The sequence below is a fragment of the Macaca nemestrina genome, chromosome X, assembly GCF_043159975.1.
Source record: "Macaca nemestrina isolate mMacNem1 chromosome X, mMacNem.hap1, whole genome shotgun sequence".
Lineage (NCBI taxonomy): Eukaryota > Metazoa > Chordata > Mammalia > Primates > Cercopithecidae > Macaca > Macaca nemestrina.
Genome location: NC_092145.1, coordinates 77,120,021 through 77,139,158, shown reverse-complemented (window position 1 = coordinate 77,139,158; position 19,138 = coordinate 77,120,021). Strand labels below are relative to the sequence as shown.

At 40.8% G+C, this 19,138-nt stretch overlaps 1 protein-coding gene and 1 non-coding gene across 2 annotated transcripts in view; one reads left to right on the top strand and one right to left on the bottom strand.

The window, feature by feature from the left end:
* Positions 1-3,248: 3,248 nt before the first annotated feature.
* Positions 3,249-19,138, bottom strand: part of LOC105464531 (magnesium transporter 1) — a 58,766-nt gene continuing 42,876 nt past the window's right edge. Inside the window, exons 8-10 of the mRNA XM_071088978.1 lie at positions 17,981-18,055; positions 7,648-7,738; positions 3,249-6,128 (exon numbers count right to left, since the gene is read on the bottom strand). Coding sequence (XP_070945079.1) covers positions 6,113-6,128; positions 7,648-7,738; positions 17,981-18,055 — 182 coding nt within the window. The 3' untranslated portion in view covers positions 3,249-6,112. The remainder of the gene's footprint in view (positions 6,129-7,647; positions 7,739-17,980; positions 18,056-19,138) is intronic.
* LOC112423638 (U6 spliceosomal RNA) lies at positions 13,669-13,771 on the top strand. Its single transcript, XR_003014112.2, has one exon. It is a non-coding gene; the product is annotated as a U6 spliceosomal RNA (small nuclear RNA).

Below are 19,138 nucleotides of genomic sequence, written 5' to 3'. Positions count from 1 at the left end.
TTTGGTCTTTGATGTTGGTGATGTTAATACTATTCCTTTCTGTTTGTTAGTTTTCCTTCTAACAGTCAGGGCCCTCTGCTACAGGTCTGCTGGAGTTTGCTGGAGGTCCACTCCACACCCTGCTTGCCTGGGTATCACCAGCGGAGGCTCAGTTGGAAATGCAGGAATCACCTCCCTTCTGCGTTGATCTCGCTGGGAGCTGCAGATTGGAGCTGTTCCTATTTCGCCATCTTGCCAGCTACCTCCCTCTGTGATGATTGAGTGTCAACTTGATTGGATTGAAGGATGCAAAGTATTGTTCCCGGGTGTGTCTGTGAGAGTGTTGCCAACAATACCCTCCATTTGAGTCAGTGGACTGGGAGAGGCAGACCCACCCTCAATCTCGGTGGGCACCATTTAATCTGCTGCCAGCATGGCTAGAATAAAGCAGGCAGAAGAACGTGGAAGGACGTCACTTCCTGAGTCTTCTGGCCTTCATCTTTCTCCTGTGCTGGATGCTTCCTGCCCTGGAACATTGGACTTGGTTCTTCAGCTTTTAGACTCTTGGACTTTGGCCACATTGAAGGCTGCACTGTTGGCTTCCCAACTTTTGAGGTTTTGGGACATGGGCTGACTTCCTTGCTCCTCAGCTTGCAGATGGTCTATTGTGGGACTTCATCTTTTGATCGTGTGAGTCAATATTCCTTAATAAACTCCCCCTCCCCCTTTTTTTTGAGACAGAGTCTTGCTCTGCTGCCCAGGCTGGAGTGCAGCGGCTCGATCTCGGCTCACTGCAATCTCCGCCTCCCGGGTTCAAGTGATTCTCCTGCCTCAGCCTCCCGAGTAGCTGGGATTACAGGTGCATGCCACACCACCATGCCCGGCTAATTTTTGTATTTTTAGTAGAGACAGGGTTTCATGTTGGCCAGGCTGGTGTTGAACTCCTGGCCTCAAAGTGATCTACCCACCTGGGCCTCCCAAAGTGCTGGGATTATAGGTGTGAGCTACTGTGCCCAGCCTAAACTCCCCTTCATATACACATCTATCCTATTAGTTCTGTTCCTCTACAGAACCCTAATATACAGTGTCCCCACCTAAATTCTACATTCACAGATTAAAGGTAGATTAAACTCCTTCCTCTTTAGGAAGTCTGCTCAGCTCCTCTAGGGAAGTATCTCTCTCATTAGGACTCTTCTCCAAGCAATCTAGATGTCAGGAAGCAAACCTAGTGAGCACGAACTACAGCAGGGGTGTCCAACCTTTTGGTTTCCCTGGGCCACATTGGAAGAATTGTCTTGGGCCACCCATAAAGTACCCTAACACTAATGATAGCTGATGGGCTAAAAAATGATCAGAAAAAAACTCTTAATGTTTTAATTAAGTTTATGAATTTGTGTTTGGCTGCATTCAAAGCCATCTTGGGTTGCATGCGGCCCATAGGCTGCGGGTTGGATAAGCTTGAACTACAGTATGGTTTCAAGGGAGTAATTTGCATCTACACTTGAAATGTAATCCATAGGGAATTTGCAGCTAAATAGGAAACCTGTAGGCACGACCCTGGAATAAACTTCAGTAAATTGCTTCACTTTTCTATGGCAGGTTTCTTCAGCAGTCAAAATGAAGGGGCTGATTTAAATGGTACCTAAGGTCCTTTTGGCTTTGACTTTCTGTTGTAACAGCATACTATTATAGTTGCTGACCTCATTCTTGCTCAGAATTGGGCTGAACCCATGTAAATCAAGACCTCGAGGCTGGGCACGGCGGCTCACGCCTGTAATCCCAGCACAAGACAGGTGGATCACCTGAGGTCAGGAATTTGAGACCAGGCTTGTCAACGTGGTGAAACCCTGTCTATACTAAAAATACAAGAATTAGCCAGGCGTGGGGTGGCATTTGCCTGTAGTCTCAGCTACTCGGGAGGCTGAGACATGAGAATCGCTTGGACTCGGGAGGTGGAGGCTGCAGTGAGCCAAGATTGCCCCACTGCACTTCAGCCTGGGCGACAATGCAAGACTCCGTCTCAAAAAAAAAAAAAAAAAAAAAAAAAATCTTATTAACATATTGGTTCCGATATGGTTTGGATCTTTGTCCCCACCCAAATCTCATGTTCAATTGTAATTCCCAATGTTGGAGGTGGGGCCTGGTGTGAAATGACTGGATGGGGGCAGGTTTCTCATGAATGGTTTAGTACCATCCCTTTGGCACTGTCCTTGCGATAGTGAGTTATCGCGAGATCTGATCATTGAAAAGTGTGTGGCAACTCCCCCAGCCTTTTTGCTCCTGCTCTGGCCATGTAATGTGCTTGCTCCCCCTTTGCCTTCCACCATGATTGTAAGTTTCCTGAGGCCTCCCCAAAAGCTGAGCAGATGCCAGCATCATGCTTCCTGTACACCCTGCAGAACTGTGAGCCAATTAAATCCCTCTTCTTTATAAATTACCCAATCTCAGGTATTTCTTTACAGCAATGCAAGAACGGTCTAATAGAGTTCTAAGTGCATCCTTTCTAAAAAATATTTCAATGCATATTAAGCAATTTGTAGTTATAATGGCCTCCACCAGCATTTCCTAGCTTCTTCAGAAATCTGACTGCAGAACATCCTCCATTTCAACTGATTTTAGTTCACCACCAAATCCAGATATAAAAATATTATCTACTCAAATTTAAGTACATCTTTAATATTTTGCATAATAGAACAATACAGCAGGAAAGACTACTAAGGTAATTTAGTCTAATACACTCTACTTAGTATAAAGAAATATGTTCAGAGAGGTTCAGGTGACACCTATGGTCATATAGTTAGACAGAAACAGAGCAAGGGCTAAGTGTCAGATCTCTTTACTCCCTGTGCAGTGTTTCTACTCCACGTTTGCAAATGAGCTGCTGTCTAGTTTCATATAACTTGATAATCTGCCAGGGTAATTTTCAAATCAAGTTTTTATTACCAAAAGGAAATTACCTAGTCAAGGAATGTTCACTGTCTGGGACGAAAGGTAGATCAATTGTTGCAAACAGTCATTTATCTACTCATCTTGGTTGTTCTGACTCACCTAATGGGTAACATTAAGAATGAGGGACCATGTATAGATTCCTAGAAGAATATATCCCAATCCAGAAATACTTAAAGAAACTGTCCCATCAAACTGTCCTTAGGACAATATGAAATTTAAATGAATTTAACTATAACTTCAAAATGGAATATCCTAATTTTGCAATTCTAGTTTAGTGTTTAAAACTCACTCCTCTTTAGATGGTAATCAAAAACTCAGAATTTAGATTGTAAAAGTTTATTGATATGGTCAAAAAGCAAACAGCCAGACATTTGGTTATCTTTGCCACTACAATGTGTCTTTCTGAATTGTATCTTAAAAATGCATAACAAATGATATTTAAACCATTACTAGAAAAGTAAATGAAGAGTCTACTTAAGGCACTTCATATGAAAGCTAATTCAAAATTTTCACAAAAGTAACACTATTTTATAAGTGTAGTAAATTAGCTTTCCACACATTTTAGCCAGAATGCTGCCTTTCTCCTTACAGAAGAATGTGCTCTTAAAGGGAGAAAAAGCAAATACAAAAAACTGTCATTCTGTCAATGTTCATGTCAAATTATCTGGAACTATACAGATTACATGGCAGTAGTATTCCTGTGGTGAATCTGTACAAATCAGGGCATCTTCATACAAGTCTCATAAGAACCATAGCATAGATTTGGCCTGAGACAAGTACAAGAATAGCAGGTAAGGAATTCAGAATCTCACAATTTACAGGTGAGTAATTAACAAAAAGTGGCTGCTCCATTAAAGAGTAAAAGGTCAACCATATCCCCTCATCCATGAAATCTAGTAATGAAAAACAAAAAAACCCACATAAAATTTTTCTTCTAAGGCTACTATATCCATCTCTTTCTGCAAACCACATGGCAGGGTTATTAGAAGGTAAATAGCAGGTGGCAGTCATAGTATCTTTTTAATGTAATACTTGTAAGATTTCCTTAAAATTATTTTTTCACAATTACAATTATCCTATTTCCACAACAGTGGCATTTCAGGTTACTCTTCACAACTATGGGGAGGTTATAGTTAGATATAATGATAACCATGAAAACATTCTTCACAGAAATTTGGTTAGCACATATGGTTACTTCCACCGACAAAAAAAAAAAAAGACAAAATTTAAAAAAAAATCCCTTCAAATTTGTACTTTGTTTCTCCACCTAAAGGAAGAGAATAAAGACAAAATAACAGCAAAACACAGAACAGCTTTCGAGAAACGCTTAATTTCTATATACAGGCAACACCTCAGTATTTTATGATTTTCCTTTCCCATTCTAAGGGAGTCCTTTTCTTTCTTTTTTTTTTGAGATGGAGTTTCGCTCTATTGCCAGGCTGGAGTGCAGTGGTGTGATCTTGGCTCACTGCAACTTCCATCTCCTGAGTTCAAGTGATTCTCGTGCCTCAGCCTCCCGTGTAGCTGGGATTACAGGCGCCCACCACCACACCCAGCTAATTTTTGTACTTTTAGTAGAGATGGGGTTTCACCATGTTGGCCAGGATAGTCTCGAACTTCTGACCTCATGATCCGCCTGCCTCAGCCTCCCAAAGTGCTGAGATTACAGGCGTAAGCCACCACACCTGGCCAGGGAGTCCTTTTCTAACTGAGCCTATTTTTCTCTTAGGTACAAATGGAGTAAGTGACAAACTCTAATTTGCAGAAACATTTTAGACCATGTATAAGTCACACCGATTTTAGCACTAAGTTATATTTTTATCACAGATGGGTCACCTTAAAAGAAAACTAAGGAGATGGGATGAATCTGAAATCTTTCTAAATACAAGGTAGTTAACACCATACTCAAGCAGAAATCATAATCCTGTATTTAGAGATACTTTTTTTTTTTCTGAGACAGAATCTCACTCTGTCACTCAGGCTGGAGTGCAGTAGCATGATCTTGGCTCACTGCAATCTCCGCCTCCCAGGTTTAAGCAAGTCTCGTGCCTCAGCCTCCCAAGTAGCTAGGATTACAGGCATGAGCCACCAAGCCCAGCTAATTTTCATATTTTTAGTAGAGATGGGGTTTTGCCTTGTTGGCCAGGCTGGTCTCTAACTCCTGGCCTCAAGCAATCCACCTGCCTTGGCCTCCCAATAGATGTCCTTTTTCATGTTCACAGCTATCGAGAAGTATAGACATTGCTAGTGTGGTAGCTCACACATGTCATCCTCGCACTTTGGGAGACTGAGGTGGGCAGATCACTTGAGCCCAGGAGTTCAAAACCAGCCTGAACAACTTGGCGAAACCCTGTCTCTACTAAAAATCCAAAAATTAGCCTGACATGGTGGTGCACACCTGTAAATCCCAGCTACTTGGGAAGCTGAGGCAGGAGAATCGCTTAAACCTGGGAGGCAGAGTTTGCAGTCAGCCGAGCTCACGCCACTGCACTTCAACCTGTGTGACACAGCGAGACCCTGTCTCAAAAAAACAACAAAACAAAACAAAACAAAAAATCACAGCACTGTATTTCAGTAGGAAATAGACAAGGAGGAGGAGAAATGACTGTCTTTTCGAGGGCTAGACGTGTGCTCTAAAGAATGGTGTTCCATTTTCAGAAGACCACGTGGCACATATAATTTCTCTACCCAAAAGGAAAGATGCGTAAAGTATACACATCCACGCAAAGATGGAAAAGCTAAGAATGAATTCCTGATGTAGTTACCTGTAACAGGCATATGTGGGAACACCTGGTCAGGACTTACTTTCCCCATCTTTGGATAAGGCAATATAAAATCAGATGACCAAGTTAACTGAAGTAGTTTTGAGCTTTGTGCTAACTAAAACAAAGTAGTAGTTTTACAATTTTAAAAATATACTTAATTCTACTAAATTAAATGTTCCATAAAGTTCACTGGGAAGAGAAGGTTAAGAGGATAATCATTTTCAAATACCTCATGATTTTGACAGAGAATTGTTTGTTAAGGCACTACACATCTTCTTTGGTTAAATGATTAACTATTTAAATCACTTGAAAAAAAGAGGTAATACAAAATACACAAGTTGCATTCTTCTTTTCAAACACACACAGTTTTCATTTTTCAATTTCCAGTACTCCAGTGTCAACATATCTCTGGGACCTTTTTAACTCATCAGAAAGCTGAAACAAAAATATATACCAATCTATTAGTCTCTGAAAGAAAAGTAGGCTTTACTTTTAATCAATAAGCAGTATGTCGGTTTTAACAGATAAAAGAGCATTTTGGTACGTACGAGATAATCTTTGGGTATCAATAACAAAAAGTGAGAAACACTGAGAGACCCATTAGTCTTATGACAAAACGAAATAGAACAACCCTCAAGCTAAACTATCTCCTGAAAAGAGACACTAACTAATAATTTTATTTTTTTGTTTTTTTAGAGATGGGGTCTCACTATGTTGCCCAGTCTGGTCTGGGACTCCCAGGCTCAAGTGATCATCCTGCCTTAGCCTTCTGAGTAGCTGGGACTACAGGCACACAACACTGCTACTGAATCAACGCTGCTGATCAAATAATTAACAGAAGTTCCAGCAAAATTACCCTCACATCCCAATTAGTATTCTGTAGAGGATAAATTATTATAATTATTATTTTTGAGATGGGGTCTCACTCTATTACTCAGACTGGAGTGCAGTGGCACTCTGTTTCTTAAAAAAAGTAGAGGTGAGAAGTTTTTAAAAACATTTTAAAAAATCATTTCTTCTTCAAAAGGAAGTATAGTATACAGACAAGGAGCTATGTGAATAAATAATGGCATAAAATGTTCTAATCATTATGTATTATAGAGATATCTAGAATCAACTAGGTATGGCAAAATAAACCTAAAAGATGTTCCTGAGAAATCACATACTAATATTGTCCATTATACTATAATTAATTTTTATATGGAACATATCTGAATTACAGCTGTCTGGGCATGGTGGCTGGCTAATGCCTATAATCCCAGCCCTCTGGGAGGCTGAGCAGGAGAACCGCTTGAGGCCAGAAGTTCAAGACCAGCCTGGATAACATAGCAAGACCCTGTCTTTACAAAAAATAAAAATATTAGCTGGGTGTAGTCATGTGCAACTGTAGTCCTAGCCTCTTGGGAAGCTGAGGTGAAATGATGGCTTGAGCTCAGGAGTTCAAGGTTACAATGAGCTATGAACACATCATTACACTTCGGCCTGAGTGACAGAGTGAGACCCTGTCTCTGAAAATAAATGAATAGGCCGGGCTCAGTGGCTCGCGCCTATAATCCCAGCACTTTGGAAGGATGAGGCAGGTGGATCACTTGAGGTCAGGAGTTCGAGACCTGATCAACATGGTGAAACCCTGTTGATACTAAAAATACAAAATTAGCCGGGTATGGTGGCACACGCCTGTAATCTCAGCTACTTGGTAGGCTGAGGCAGGAGAATTGCTTGAACCCGGGAAGCAGAGGTTGTAGTGAGTCGAGATTGCGCCATTGCACTCCAGTCTGGGCAACAAGAACAAAACTCCATCTCAAAAATAAATAAATAATAAATAAAAAAATAGATGAATAGAAGATAAAATAGTTTGGAAGCAAAGCAAAAAGAACAATATTACAAAGCAATATCAACTCTAATCATTCCAAGTATTGGTAATCACTATATAAATAAAAAAGAAGAATCATACCTGTATGGGTAGCCATGATATTTAGATCTAAAAATAGAGAGCATCCAACTGAAGAATAATACAACGAGTCCAATACCAGCCACACACATTACTGCAGAAAAATAAAAGGAGAGTAAAATGAGCAGGTTGAATATAATAAATAACCAGGGCAGTCTACACTTTCAGAGAGTGAAAAGGAAGGGGTATACATTATTGATAAATCTAAACTTTTCAACAATTTTCATCGCCATTTCTTGATCTTCAGGAATCTGCCTTCCCCTTTAATTTGCTCCATTACAATGTAATAGAGTAACTCCTTCACATAATTATGCAATTCAAATGTATGGAATAATGAATTCCTTTAAAGCCATCACACTGAAGGGTTTACTGTTAGAAACACTGTCTTACTATTGACAAGAAAATCACCCATTTTGTTTTTTGGGTTTTTTTTTTTTTTTTTTTTTTGAGACAGGGTCTTGCTCTGTTGCCCAGGCTGAAGTGCAGTGGCACAATCACAGCTCACTGCAGTCTCAACCTCCTGGGCTCAAGCACTCCTCCCACTATAGCCTCTCGAGTAGCTGGGACTACAGATGTGTGCCACCATGCCTGGCTAATTTTTTAATTTTTTTGAGAAAATGGTCTCACTACATTGCCCAGGCTGGTGTTGATTTCCTGGGCTCAAGTGATCTTCCTGCTTCAGCCTCCCAAAGAGCTGGGATTACAGGCATAAACCACTGTGCCTGGCTTACTTATTTATTGAACTTTAAAACCCCTAAAAGTGGCCTTGTAGTATTATTGATAAATATTAACTTAAACATCTGATGACTTCACTGTGATAGCCTCACTTGAAAATACTTTATTCACGCACAGGTAATGACACAGCCTTATATTATGTAACTCAATCAACATGGATTTCTTATTTGAATAATGAGAAAAAAAAATCTGATCCCAAACCCTAGATTCATAGCTCTCTCCACTAATCCCACATGTCATGTTCTACATTAGCACAGCAGTTATTAAAGTGAACTACAAATACTAATCCCCAAATGCTCAAGTATGGATTGCCATGACGTGAGGCTCTTTGACTCCCTGGACTAAAAATGGCTAAGAAATATAGAGATAGGGATGTAGGAAAGCATGTGTCCAACAGCAAAGGAAGCTCTAGGGCGGGGTGTCCAATCTTTTGGCTTCCCAGGGCCGCACTGGAAGAAGAGCTGTCCTGGGCCACACACAAAATACACTAATACTAATGAAAACTGATGAGCTGCAAAAAAAAAAAAAAAAAAATCGCAAAAAAAACCACCTCATAATGTTTTAAGGAAGTTTACAAATTTGTGTTGGGCCGCATGTGGCCCACAGACTGGACAAGCTTGTTCTAGGGAAACTTACTTAGTGAATGATAAGAAAATCAACTTTCGGTCGGGTGCTGTGGCTCACGCCTGTAATTCCAGCACTTTGGGAGGCCGAGGCAGGTGGATCACGAGGTCAGGAGTTCAAGACCAGCCTGGCCAAGATGATGAAGCCCTGTCTCTACTAAAAACTACGAAAAAAATTAACCAGGCATGGTGGCAGGCACCTGTAATCCCAGCTACTTGGGAGGCTGATGCAGCAGAATCGCTTGAACCTGGGCAGCAAAGCTTGCAGTGAGCCAAGATCACGCCACTGCACTCCAGACTGGGCGAAAAAGTGAGAGTCTGTCTCAAAAAAAAAAAAAAAAAAAAAAAAAGAAAAGAAAAGAAAATCAACTTTCAGTTTTGTTTTACTTATGGAACAATTCTTTTGCCTTTTCTAATTTTCACACAATATGACTAGGGGCTAATGTGTAAATGTTAAACAATATTTCTCTAATTCTTTTCCCATTTACAAAAAAGAAGTGCAGCTTGCTGCCAATGCTCATTTAATTTTACATAATCATGCTCTTTGAGGCCGAAGTAAATCTGATTTTCTTTTTTTTTTTTTTTTTTTGAGACGGAGTCTCGCTCTGTCGCCCAGGCTGGAGTGCAGTGGCCGCATCTCAGCTCACTGCAAGCTCCGCCTCCCGGGTCTACGCCATTCTCCTGCCTCAGCCTCCCGAGTAGCTGGGACTACAGGCGCCCGCCACCTCACCCGGCTAGTTTTTTGTATTTTTTAGTAGAGACGGGGTTTCACCGTATTAGCCAGGCTGGTCTCGATCTCCTGACCTTGTGATCCGCCCGTCTCGGCCTCCCAAAGTGCTGGGATTACAGGCTTGAGCCACCGCGCCCGGCCGTAAATCTGATTTTCAATGTTAAAACAGAAAAACTGTTGTTGGAGTTATTACTAAACAGAACATCAGAATCATCTGAATCATCAGAATTGTCTATTTCAGAAAAATTGAATTCATCAAATGAATCTCTGGCCAACAACTGTTCGAGAATGGTGTAAACATTACACGTGGAATGCTACATTTTCTAGGATTTGACATTTTCAGTGATCAATAATTACTATATTTTATAAATGGAAATACCACTATAATAGAAATACAAATGGAATGATATCTAGTATATTACTCTATTTACAGCAATCTGTTTTCAGTAGTGGTAGTGGATCACTTGAACCCAGTGATATCTGACATATCAATTTTATTTCCAAAGTTGATATACTAGAGTGGATGTGAAAATAATAATTAAAGCAAGATATTTTGTGGCAGAGTTATCTCAGGGTAAACACTGCAGCCACAAGCACTGCTGGTGAGTATTCTCAGGGCAAATGGGAAAAGGGTTAACTTAACCAAAGAAGTGAAAGAACTCTATGATGAAAACTATAAAACACTGCTGAAAGAAATTGAAGAGGACATCAAAAAATGGAAAGATGTTCCATGTTCATGGACTGGAAGAATCGATGTCGTTAAGATGTCCATACTATCCAAAGCAATCTACAGATTCAATGCAATCCCTATCAAAATACCAATGACAACTTCACAGAAATAGAAAAAATAAAATTTATATGAAATCACAAAAGACCAATAGTCAAAGCGATCCTAAGCAAAAAGAACAAAACTGGAGGAATCATATTACTTGACTTCAAATTATACTATAGAGTTACAGTAACCAAAACAGCATGGTACTGGCATAAAAACAGACATACAGACCAATGGGAGAGGAGAGAGCACTCAGAAACAAACCCATACACCTACAGTGAACTCATTTTCGACAAAGGTGCCAAGAACATACACTGGGGAAAACACAGTCTCTTCAATAAAAGGTGCCAGGAGAACTGGATATCCATAGGCAGAACAAAACTAGACCCCTATCTCTTGCCATATAGAAAAATCAAGTCAAAATGGATTAAAGACTTAAATCTAAGACTGTAAACCATATATATATTTAATATATATTTATTTATATATTTATATATTTAATATATATTTATTTATATATTTATTTATATATTAATATATATATATTTAAAGACAGATTCTTGCTCTGTTGCTCAGGCTGGAGTGCAGTGGCATGATCTTGGCTCACTGCAACGTCCACTTCCTGGGTCAAGCGATCCTCCTGCCTCAGCCTCCCAAGTAGCTGGGACTACAGGCACATGCCACCACGCCCGGCTAATTTTTGTATTTTTAGTAGAGACAGGGTTTCACCATGTTGGCCAGGCTGGTCTCAAACTCCTGGCCTCAAGTGATCTGCCCGCCTTGGCCTCCCGAAGCATTGGAATTACAGGCAATCTACACATTGTCCAGCCTAAGATTGCAAACTATTAATATGAAACAACTACAAGAAAATATTGGGGAAACTCTCCAGGACATTAGTCTGGTAAAAAATTCCTTGAATAACACCCCAGAAGCACAGGCAACCAAAGCAAAAATGGACAAATGAGATCACTTCAAGTTTAAAAGCTGCTGCAGAGCAAAGGATACAATCAACAAAGTGAGGAGTCAATCCACAGAATGGGAGAAAATATTTGCACAGTACTCATCTGACAAGGGGTTAATAACCAGAATATAAAAGGAGCTCAAACAACTCTACAGGAAAAAAATCTAATAACCTGATAAAAAAAAAAAAAACAATAAAATAATTCAATAGACGTTTCTCAAAAGAAGACATACAAATGGCAAATAGGCATAAAAAAGCTACTCAACATCACTGATCATCAGAGAAATGCAAATAAAAACTGCAATGAGATATCTATCATCTCACCCCAGCTAAAATGGCTTATATCCAAAAGACAAGCAATAATAAATGCTGGTGAGGATGTGGAAAAAAGGGAACCCTTGTACACCGTTGGTGGGAATGTAAGTTAGTACAACCGCTAAGGAGAACAGTTTGGAGGTTCCTCAAAAAACTAAAAATTGAGCTACCATATGATCCAGCAATCCCACTACTTGGGTATATACCCATAGAAAAATAAATTAGTATACCAAAGAGATATCTGTACTCCCATGTTTGTTGCAGCACTGTTCCCAATAGCCAACATTTTGAAGCAACCTAAGCGTCCATCAACAGATGAACGGATAAAGAAAATGTGGTACATATATAAAATGGAGTACTATTCAGTCATAAAAAAATAAGATCCTGTCACGTGCAATAACAGGGAACTGGAAATTATTATTATTACTGAGATGGAGTCTCGTTCTGTCACCCAGGCTGGAGTGCAGTGGCACCAGCTCATCTTACTGCAACCTCTGCCTTCCAGGTTCAAACAATTCTCCTGCCTCAGCCTCCCAAGTAGCTGGGATTACAGGCATGCACCACTACGCCCAGCTAATCTTTGTATTTTAGTAGATACAGGGTTTTACCACGTTGGCCAGGGTAGTCTAGAACTTCTGACCTCAAATAATCTGCCCACCTTGGTCTCCCAAAGTGCTGGGATTACAGGAGTGAGCCATCATGCCCAGCCTTGGAAATCATTAAGTGAAATAATTCAGGTACAGAAAAAAAAAAAAACACATGTTCTCACTTATTTGTGGGATCAAAAAATCAAAACAATTGAACTCATGGACACAGAGAGTAGAAGGATGGTTACCAGAGGCTGGGAAGGGTAGTTGGGGAATGCCGGGGGAGGTACGAATGGCTAATGTGTACAAAAAAAATAGAATAAATAAGACCTACTATTTGATAGCACAACAGGATAACTACAGTCAATAAAAATTTAATTGTACATTTTGACATAATTAAAAAAGTATAATTGGATTGTTTATGACACAAAGGATAAATACTTGAAGGATGGATACCGCAGTCTCCGTGATGTGACTATTACACATTGCATGACTATATCAAAACATCTCATGTACTCCATAAATATATACACCGAGTATGTACCCACAAAAATTAAAATATTTTTTCTGAGTATTAACACATGCTCAGTGTAGACAAGTTAGCCTTTTATTCTCTAAGAAAATGTACTCATACACTGGGTGTGATAGCTCATGCCTGTAAATCATAGCATTTGGGGAGGCCAAGGCAGAAGGATTGCTTGAGCCCAGGAGTTCAAGACCAGCCTGGACAATGTAGCGAGGCCCCATTTCTACCAAAAATTACCCAGGTGTGGAGGTGCATGCCTGTAGTCCCACCAGTAGGGAGGCTGAGGTGGGAGGATCACCTGAGCCAGGGAGGTCAAAGCTGCAGTGAGTTATGATCTCTCCACAGCACTCCAGCATGGGCGACAGAGTGAGACCCTGTCTCAAATTTAAAAAAAAGAAAAAGAAAATGTGCACATACATATATATAGCATCACTCTGTATATATTTGTATCCTCCTCTTTTCATACATCTAAGAGTGCTTAGAGCAGTTCCCAGAACATGCTAAAGAAACATCTATTAATTTGTGATCATTTTGTTAGGTAAGAAATTTAGATCAAATTGTCACTATTTCAGTATATGTTGCCAAAGTGTTTAACAATTTAAGTTCATGTCAGCAGTGTACTTTGATGGCCTTTTCCCAAGAATAAACACTGAAACAGGCAATTTTTTAAAAGTCAGGCAGAGTCTACAGCCATAGCACCCTGAATGCGCCTGATCTCGTAAAAAGTCAGGCAGTGAAAGGATGTATACTGACTGGATTAAAAACTGATAAAGTCTTGCTTTGGCAGCATATATACTAAAACTGGAATCATAGAGAGAAGATTAGCATGGCCCATGTGCAAGGATGACATGCAAATTCGTGAAGTGTTCCATATTTAAAAAAAAAATTTAAAAACTGATATTTTTCTAATATGTAAAAATTCATTAATTTATGCTTTTAGAGATTGAGTCTCGCTCTGCTGCCCAGACTGAAGTGCAGTGGTGTGATCATAGCTCACTGACCTCAAGTCATCCTCCTGTACCAGCCTCACAAGTAGCTGGGATACAAGTGTGTGGCACCACATCCAGCTAAAAAAAAATTTATTTTAATTGAGCAAAACAAGTACTTCTCAAATTTGAAGTTCAGTATCTTCATCTTTTTTCTAGAAGTTAAAGTAAATATTAGACTTTATTTAGGTAGGGTAATTTTGATGACATTTAACATTTTTATTTTTATTTTTTTGAGATGAAGTCTCGCTCTGTCACCCAGGCTGGAGTGCAGTAGTGCTATCTTGGCTCACTGCAACTTCCACCTCCTGGGTTCAAGCGATTCTCATGCCTCAACCTCCCGAGTAGCTGGGATTACAGGCACATGACACCATGCCTGGCTAATTTTTGCTTTTTTAGAGATGGGGTTTCGCCATGATGGCCAGGCTGGTCTCAAACTCCTGACCTCAGGTGATCCACCCGCCTCGGCCTCCCAAAGTGCTGGGATTTACAGGTGTGAGCCACCATGCCTGGTTGACATTTAACTTTTTAATCATAAAAGGAAAATCTTGACCTATACTTATTTCAAGAAAGTAAAACCAAATTACATTGTTAGCTTCTCTCTGTAACAGACAACAATGTGTGAATATTCTAATATATAAAAAGTTCATGCAGGCTGGGCATGGTGGTTCATGCCTGTAATCTTAGCACTTTGGGAGGCCAAAGTGGGAAAGGTTGCTTGAGCACAGGAGATACAGACCAGCCTGGGCAACAAAGTGAGACCCCATCTCTACAAAAAATAAAATGAAATTAAGTGGGAGTGGTAGCATGAGCCTGTGGTCATAGCTACCTGGGAAGCTGAGGCAGTAGGATTGTTTGAGCCCGGGAGTTCGACACTACAGTGAGTCATTATTGCGGCACTGCACTCCAGCCTGGGCAACAGAGTAAGGTCTTGCCTTGGAAAAAAAAAAAAAAAAAAGTCTGGCCGGGCAGGGTGGCTCACGCCTGTAATCCCAGCACTTTAGGAGGCCGAGGCAGGCAGATCATGAGGTCAGGAGTTCGAGACCAGCCTGGCTAACATGGTGAAATCCCATCTCTACTAAAAATACAAAAATTAGCTGGGCGTGGTGGCGTGCACCTGTAATCCCAGCTACATGGGAGGCTGAGGCAGGAGAACTGCTTAAACCCGGGAGGCGGAGGTTGCAGTAAGTCAAGATCGCACCACTGCACTCCAGCCTGGGAGACAGAGCAAGACTCCATCTCGAAAATAAAAAAAAAAATTCCTTGCAAACCAAATAAAAGGGCTAAGACTCTAACAGATAAATGGAAAAGATAAAAGGACAATTTATAGAAGGAAAAACATAAACACAAATGACTAATAAACATTTAGGAAAATATTTGACCTTATAACAATAAAAGTAGTACAAAATAATATATTTCCACCTTATCTGATTAGCAAATCTATATGTATCTATAAAACAGATACATATTTATGAGATTAATGTTGATAAAATTACAATGAAACGGCCGGCGCGGTGGCCCATGACTGTAATCCCAGCACTTTGGGAGACTGAGACGGGCGGATCACGAGGTCAGGAGATCGAGACCATCCTGGATAACACGGTGCAACTCTGTCTCTACTAAAAATACAAAAAATTAGCCGGGCATGGTAGCGGGCGCCTGTAGTCCCAGCTACTTGTGGGAGGCTGAGGCAGGAGAATGGCACGAACCCGGGAGGCAGAGCTTGCAGTGAACCGAGATCGCACCACTGCACTCCAGCCTGGGCGACAAGTGTTTTGAGACTCCGTCTCAAAAAAAAAAAAAAAAAAAAACAATGAAACATTATTATCCTTCTTTATTATTATTAATTTTTAAGATGAAGTTTCACTCTTGTAGCCCAGGCTGGAGTGCAATGGCGCGATTTCAGCTCACTACAACCTCCGCCTCCCAGGTTCAAGTGATTCTCCTGCCTTGCCTCCCAAGTAACTGGGATTACAGGTATGCGCCACAATGCCTGGCTAATTTTTTTTTGTTGTTTGCTGTTTGAGATGGAGTCTTGCTTTGTCACCCAGGCTGGAGTGCAATGGTGCGATCTTGGCTCACTGCAACCTCCACCTCCTGGGTTCAAGCGATTCTCCTGCCTCAGCCTCCTAAGTAGCTGAGATTAACACGCAGATGCCACCACGCCTGGCTAATTTTTGTATTTTTAGTAGAGACGGGGGTTTCACCAGGTTGGCCAGGCTGGTCTCGAACTCCTGACCTCATGATCCACCTGCCTTGGCCTCCCAAAGTGCTGGGATTACAGGCGTGAGCCACCGTGCCTGGCCAAATTTTTGTACTTTTAGTAGAGACGGGGTTTCACCATGGTTGTTTTTTTTTTTTTTTTGAGACAGAGTCGCTCTGTCGCCCAGGCTAGAGTGCAGTGGCAAGATCTCAGCTTACTGCAAGCTCTGCCTCCCGGGTTCACACCATTCTCCTGCCCCAGCTTCCCAAGTAGCTGGGACTACAGGTGCCTGCCATTACGCCCGGCTAATTTTTTTTTGTATTTTTAGTAGAGATGGGGTTTCACCATGGTCTCGATCTCCTGACCTCGTGATCCACCAGCCTCAGCCTCTCAAAGTGCTGGGGTTACAGGCGTGAGTCACCATGCCTGGCAAGGTTTCACCATGTTGATCAGGCTTGATGGCCTCAAACTCCTGACCTCAAGTGATCCACCCACCTCGGCCTCCCAAAGTGCTGGGATTACAGGCATAAGCCACTGTGCCCGGCTGAAACAAACATTCTTAAATACCAGTAGTAGAAATCTAAATTATTTTAACTTGCCAAAGTAATCTCTAATGATTAAAACATCAAGAGAATTGAAAATAGACAGAGGATCACACAGTTATTCTTCTTCTAGGAATCTACCTGAAGGAAACAACGTAAAATAAGAATGATGGCTGGGCTGGGTGGCTCATGCCTGTAATCCCAGCACTTCGGGAGGCCGAGGCGAGTGGATCACCTGAGGTCGGGAGTTTGAGACCAGCGTGGCCAACATGGTGAAACACCATCTCTATGAAAACTACAAAAAACAAAAAACAAAAAAACACAAAAAAAGCACAAAACCAAAAAACAAAAAAAACTAGCTGGGCGTGGTGGTTGGTGCCTGTAATCCTAGCTACTCAGGAGGCTGAGGCAGGAGAATCTCTTGAACCTGGGAGGCAGAGGATGCAGTGAGCCGAGATTGCACCACTGCACTCCAGCCTGGGTAATAAGAGCGAAACTCCATCTCAAAAAATAAAAATAAAATAAAAATAAAAGATGCTTAATGTATCATGATAGTTACGGAAGAATAATTATAATTGAAATTAGGAAAAAACTAAACATTGAAAAAAATTGGAATACTTAAATTACAATATAGAGTATAAGTCGGCCAGGCACGGCAGCTCACGCATGTAATTCCAACACTTTGGGAGGCTGAGGTGGGAAGATCACTTGAGTCCAGGGGTTTGAGGCCAGCCTGGGCAAAGTGGCAAAACCCCATCACTACAAAAAGTACAAAATATTAGCTGGGCATGGTGGCACATGCCTGTAGTCCCAGCTATTACGGAAGTTGAGGTGTGAGGACAGCTTGAGCCTAGGGGCGGAGGTTACAGTGAGCTATGATTATGCCACTGCACTCCAGCCTGAGTGACAGAGTGGGACCCTGTCTTAAAGAAAACAAACAAAAACAGAGTATAAGTTTAAAATTACGTATATAGAAAAAGTTATTAGTTATTTAACTCCAGTTTAAAAGGGGGGTGTGAAGTGTCAAAATTTTATATATATAGTTTTTAAGATGTTTTTATAAGTGCAAAGAAATATATTTCAGTTTACAAATAATTAGTTTTTCAGTGGTGGAATAAATGCTTCATGCTTCTGTTTTTTTTTTTTTTTTTTTTTTTTTTTTTTTACATTTTCTATAGAGCATATACTACTTTTATAATAGTAAAGGGGTTTAATAACAGACACGACATTTAAAGAAAAAATAGTAAAGGGGTAAAATAACCTACTTATCCTATAGGTAAGAGGAAAAGTGATTAAGAGATCACTCTTTTTCCATATTACAGGCAGCACTGTTACATTTTGAGTAAGGTGACTTACTCTTTCGCTTTCCAATATCCATGTCAGAGGTAGCAGCTTCACATAAAAGCACCATTCCTAAGGTAACTCCACCATCTTAGAAAAATTGTTTAAGGAGAAATTCGCACAGACATAAAAGACATCCCATCTTACCATTTCCAATTTCTCATGAAGAAAATTAAAATTAATATATAAACCTTCAACTCTTCATTATAAAAAACCAAAACAAGGAATCTTGTATCTATACAGCATGACGATTATTTCCTCTGAAGATATAAAAAATTAAAATTGGAAGATCACTTCATTTGCACAAAGAAAAACTGATACTTTAAACAAATGTCCCACCATAACTTACAGATGAAATATGAGTTTTCCCAAAATTGTACTTTGAAATAACTTGTCTGGACATTCAGTTATTGCCCTGACCTCAAACACATTTAAAAATATTAAATATTGCCGGGCGCGGTGGCTCAAGCCTGTAATCCCAGCACTTTGGGAGGCCGAGATGGGCGGATCACGAGGTCAGGAGATCGAGACCATCCTGGCTAACACGGTGAAACCCCGTCTCTACTAAAAAATACAAAAAGCTAGCCGGGCAAGGTGGCGGGCGTCTGTAGTCCCAGCTACTCGGGAGGCTGAGGCAGGAGAATGGCGTAAACCCGGGAGGCAGAGCTTGCAGTGAGCGGAGATCCGGCCACTGCACTCCAGCCTGGGCGACAGAGCGAGACTCCGTCTCAAAAAAAAAAAAAAAAAAAATTAAATAGCTTTTTTTTTTTTTGAGACAGGGTCTGGCTCTGTCACCCAGGCTGGAGTGCAGTGATGCAATCTCAGCTCACTACAACCTCCACCTCCCGGGCTCAAGCCACCCTCCCACCTCAGCCTCCTGAGTAGCTGCAACTACAGGTGCTCACCACCACGCCCAGCTAAATTTTGTAATTTTTTTTTTTTTTTTTGGTAGAGGTAGGATTTTGCCACTTTGCACAGGCTGGTCTTGACCTCTTGACCTCAAGCAATCCACCTGCCTCGGCCTCCCAAAGTGCTGGGATTACATGTGCGAACCACCATGCCCAGCCCTAAATAGCCATTTTGAATATTTCACCCACCTCCCTAAAGAACACATTTGAAATATATATCATTTAGGGAGAACAGTAATACTTCTTATTTGAAAATTAATTTCTC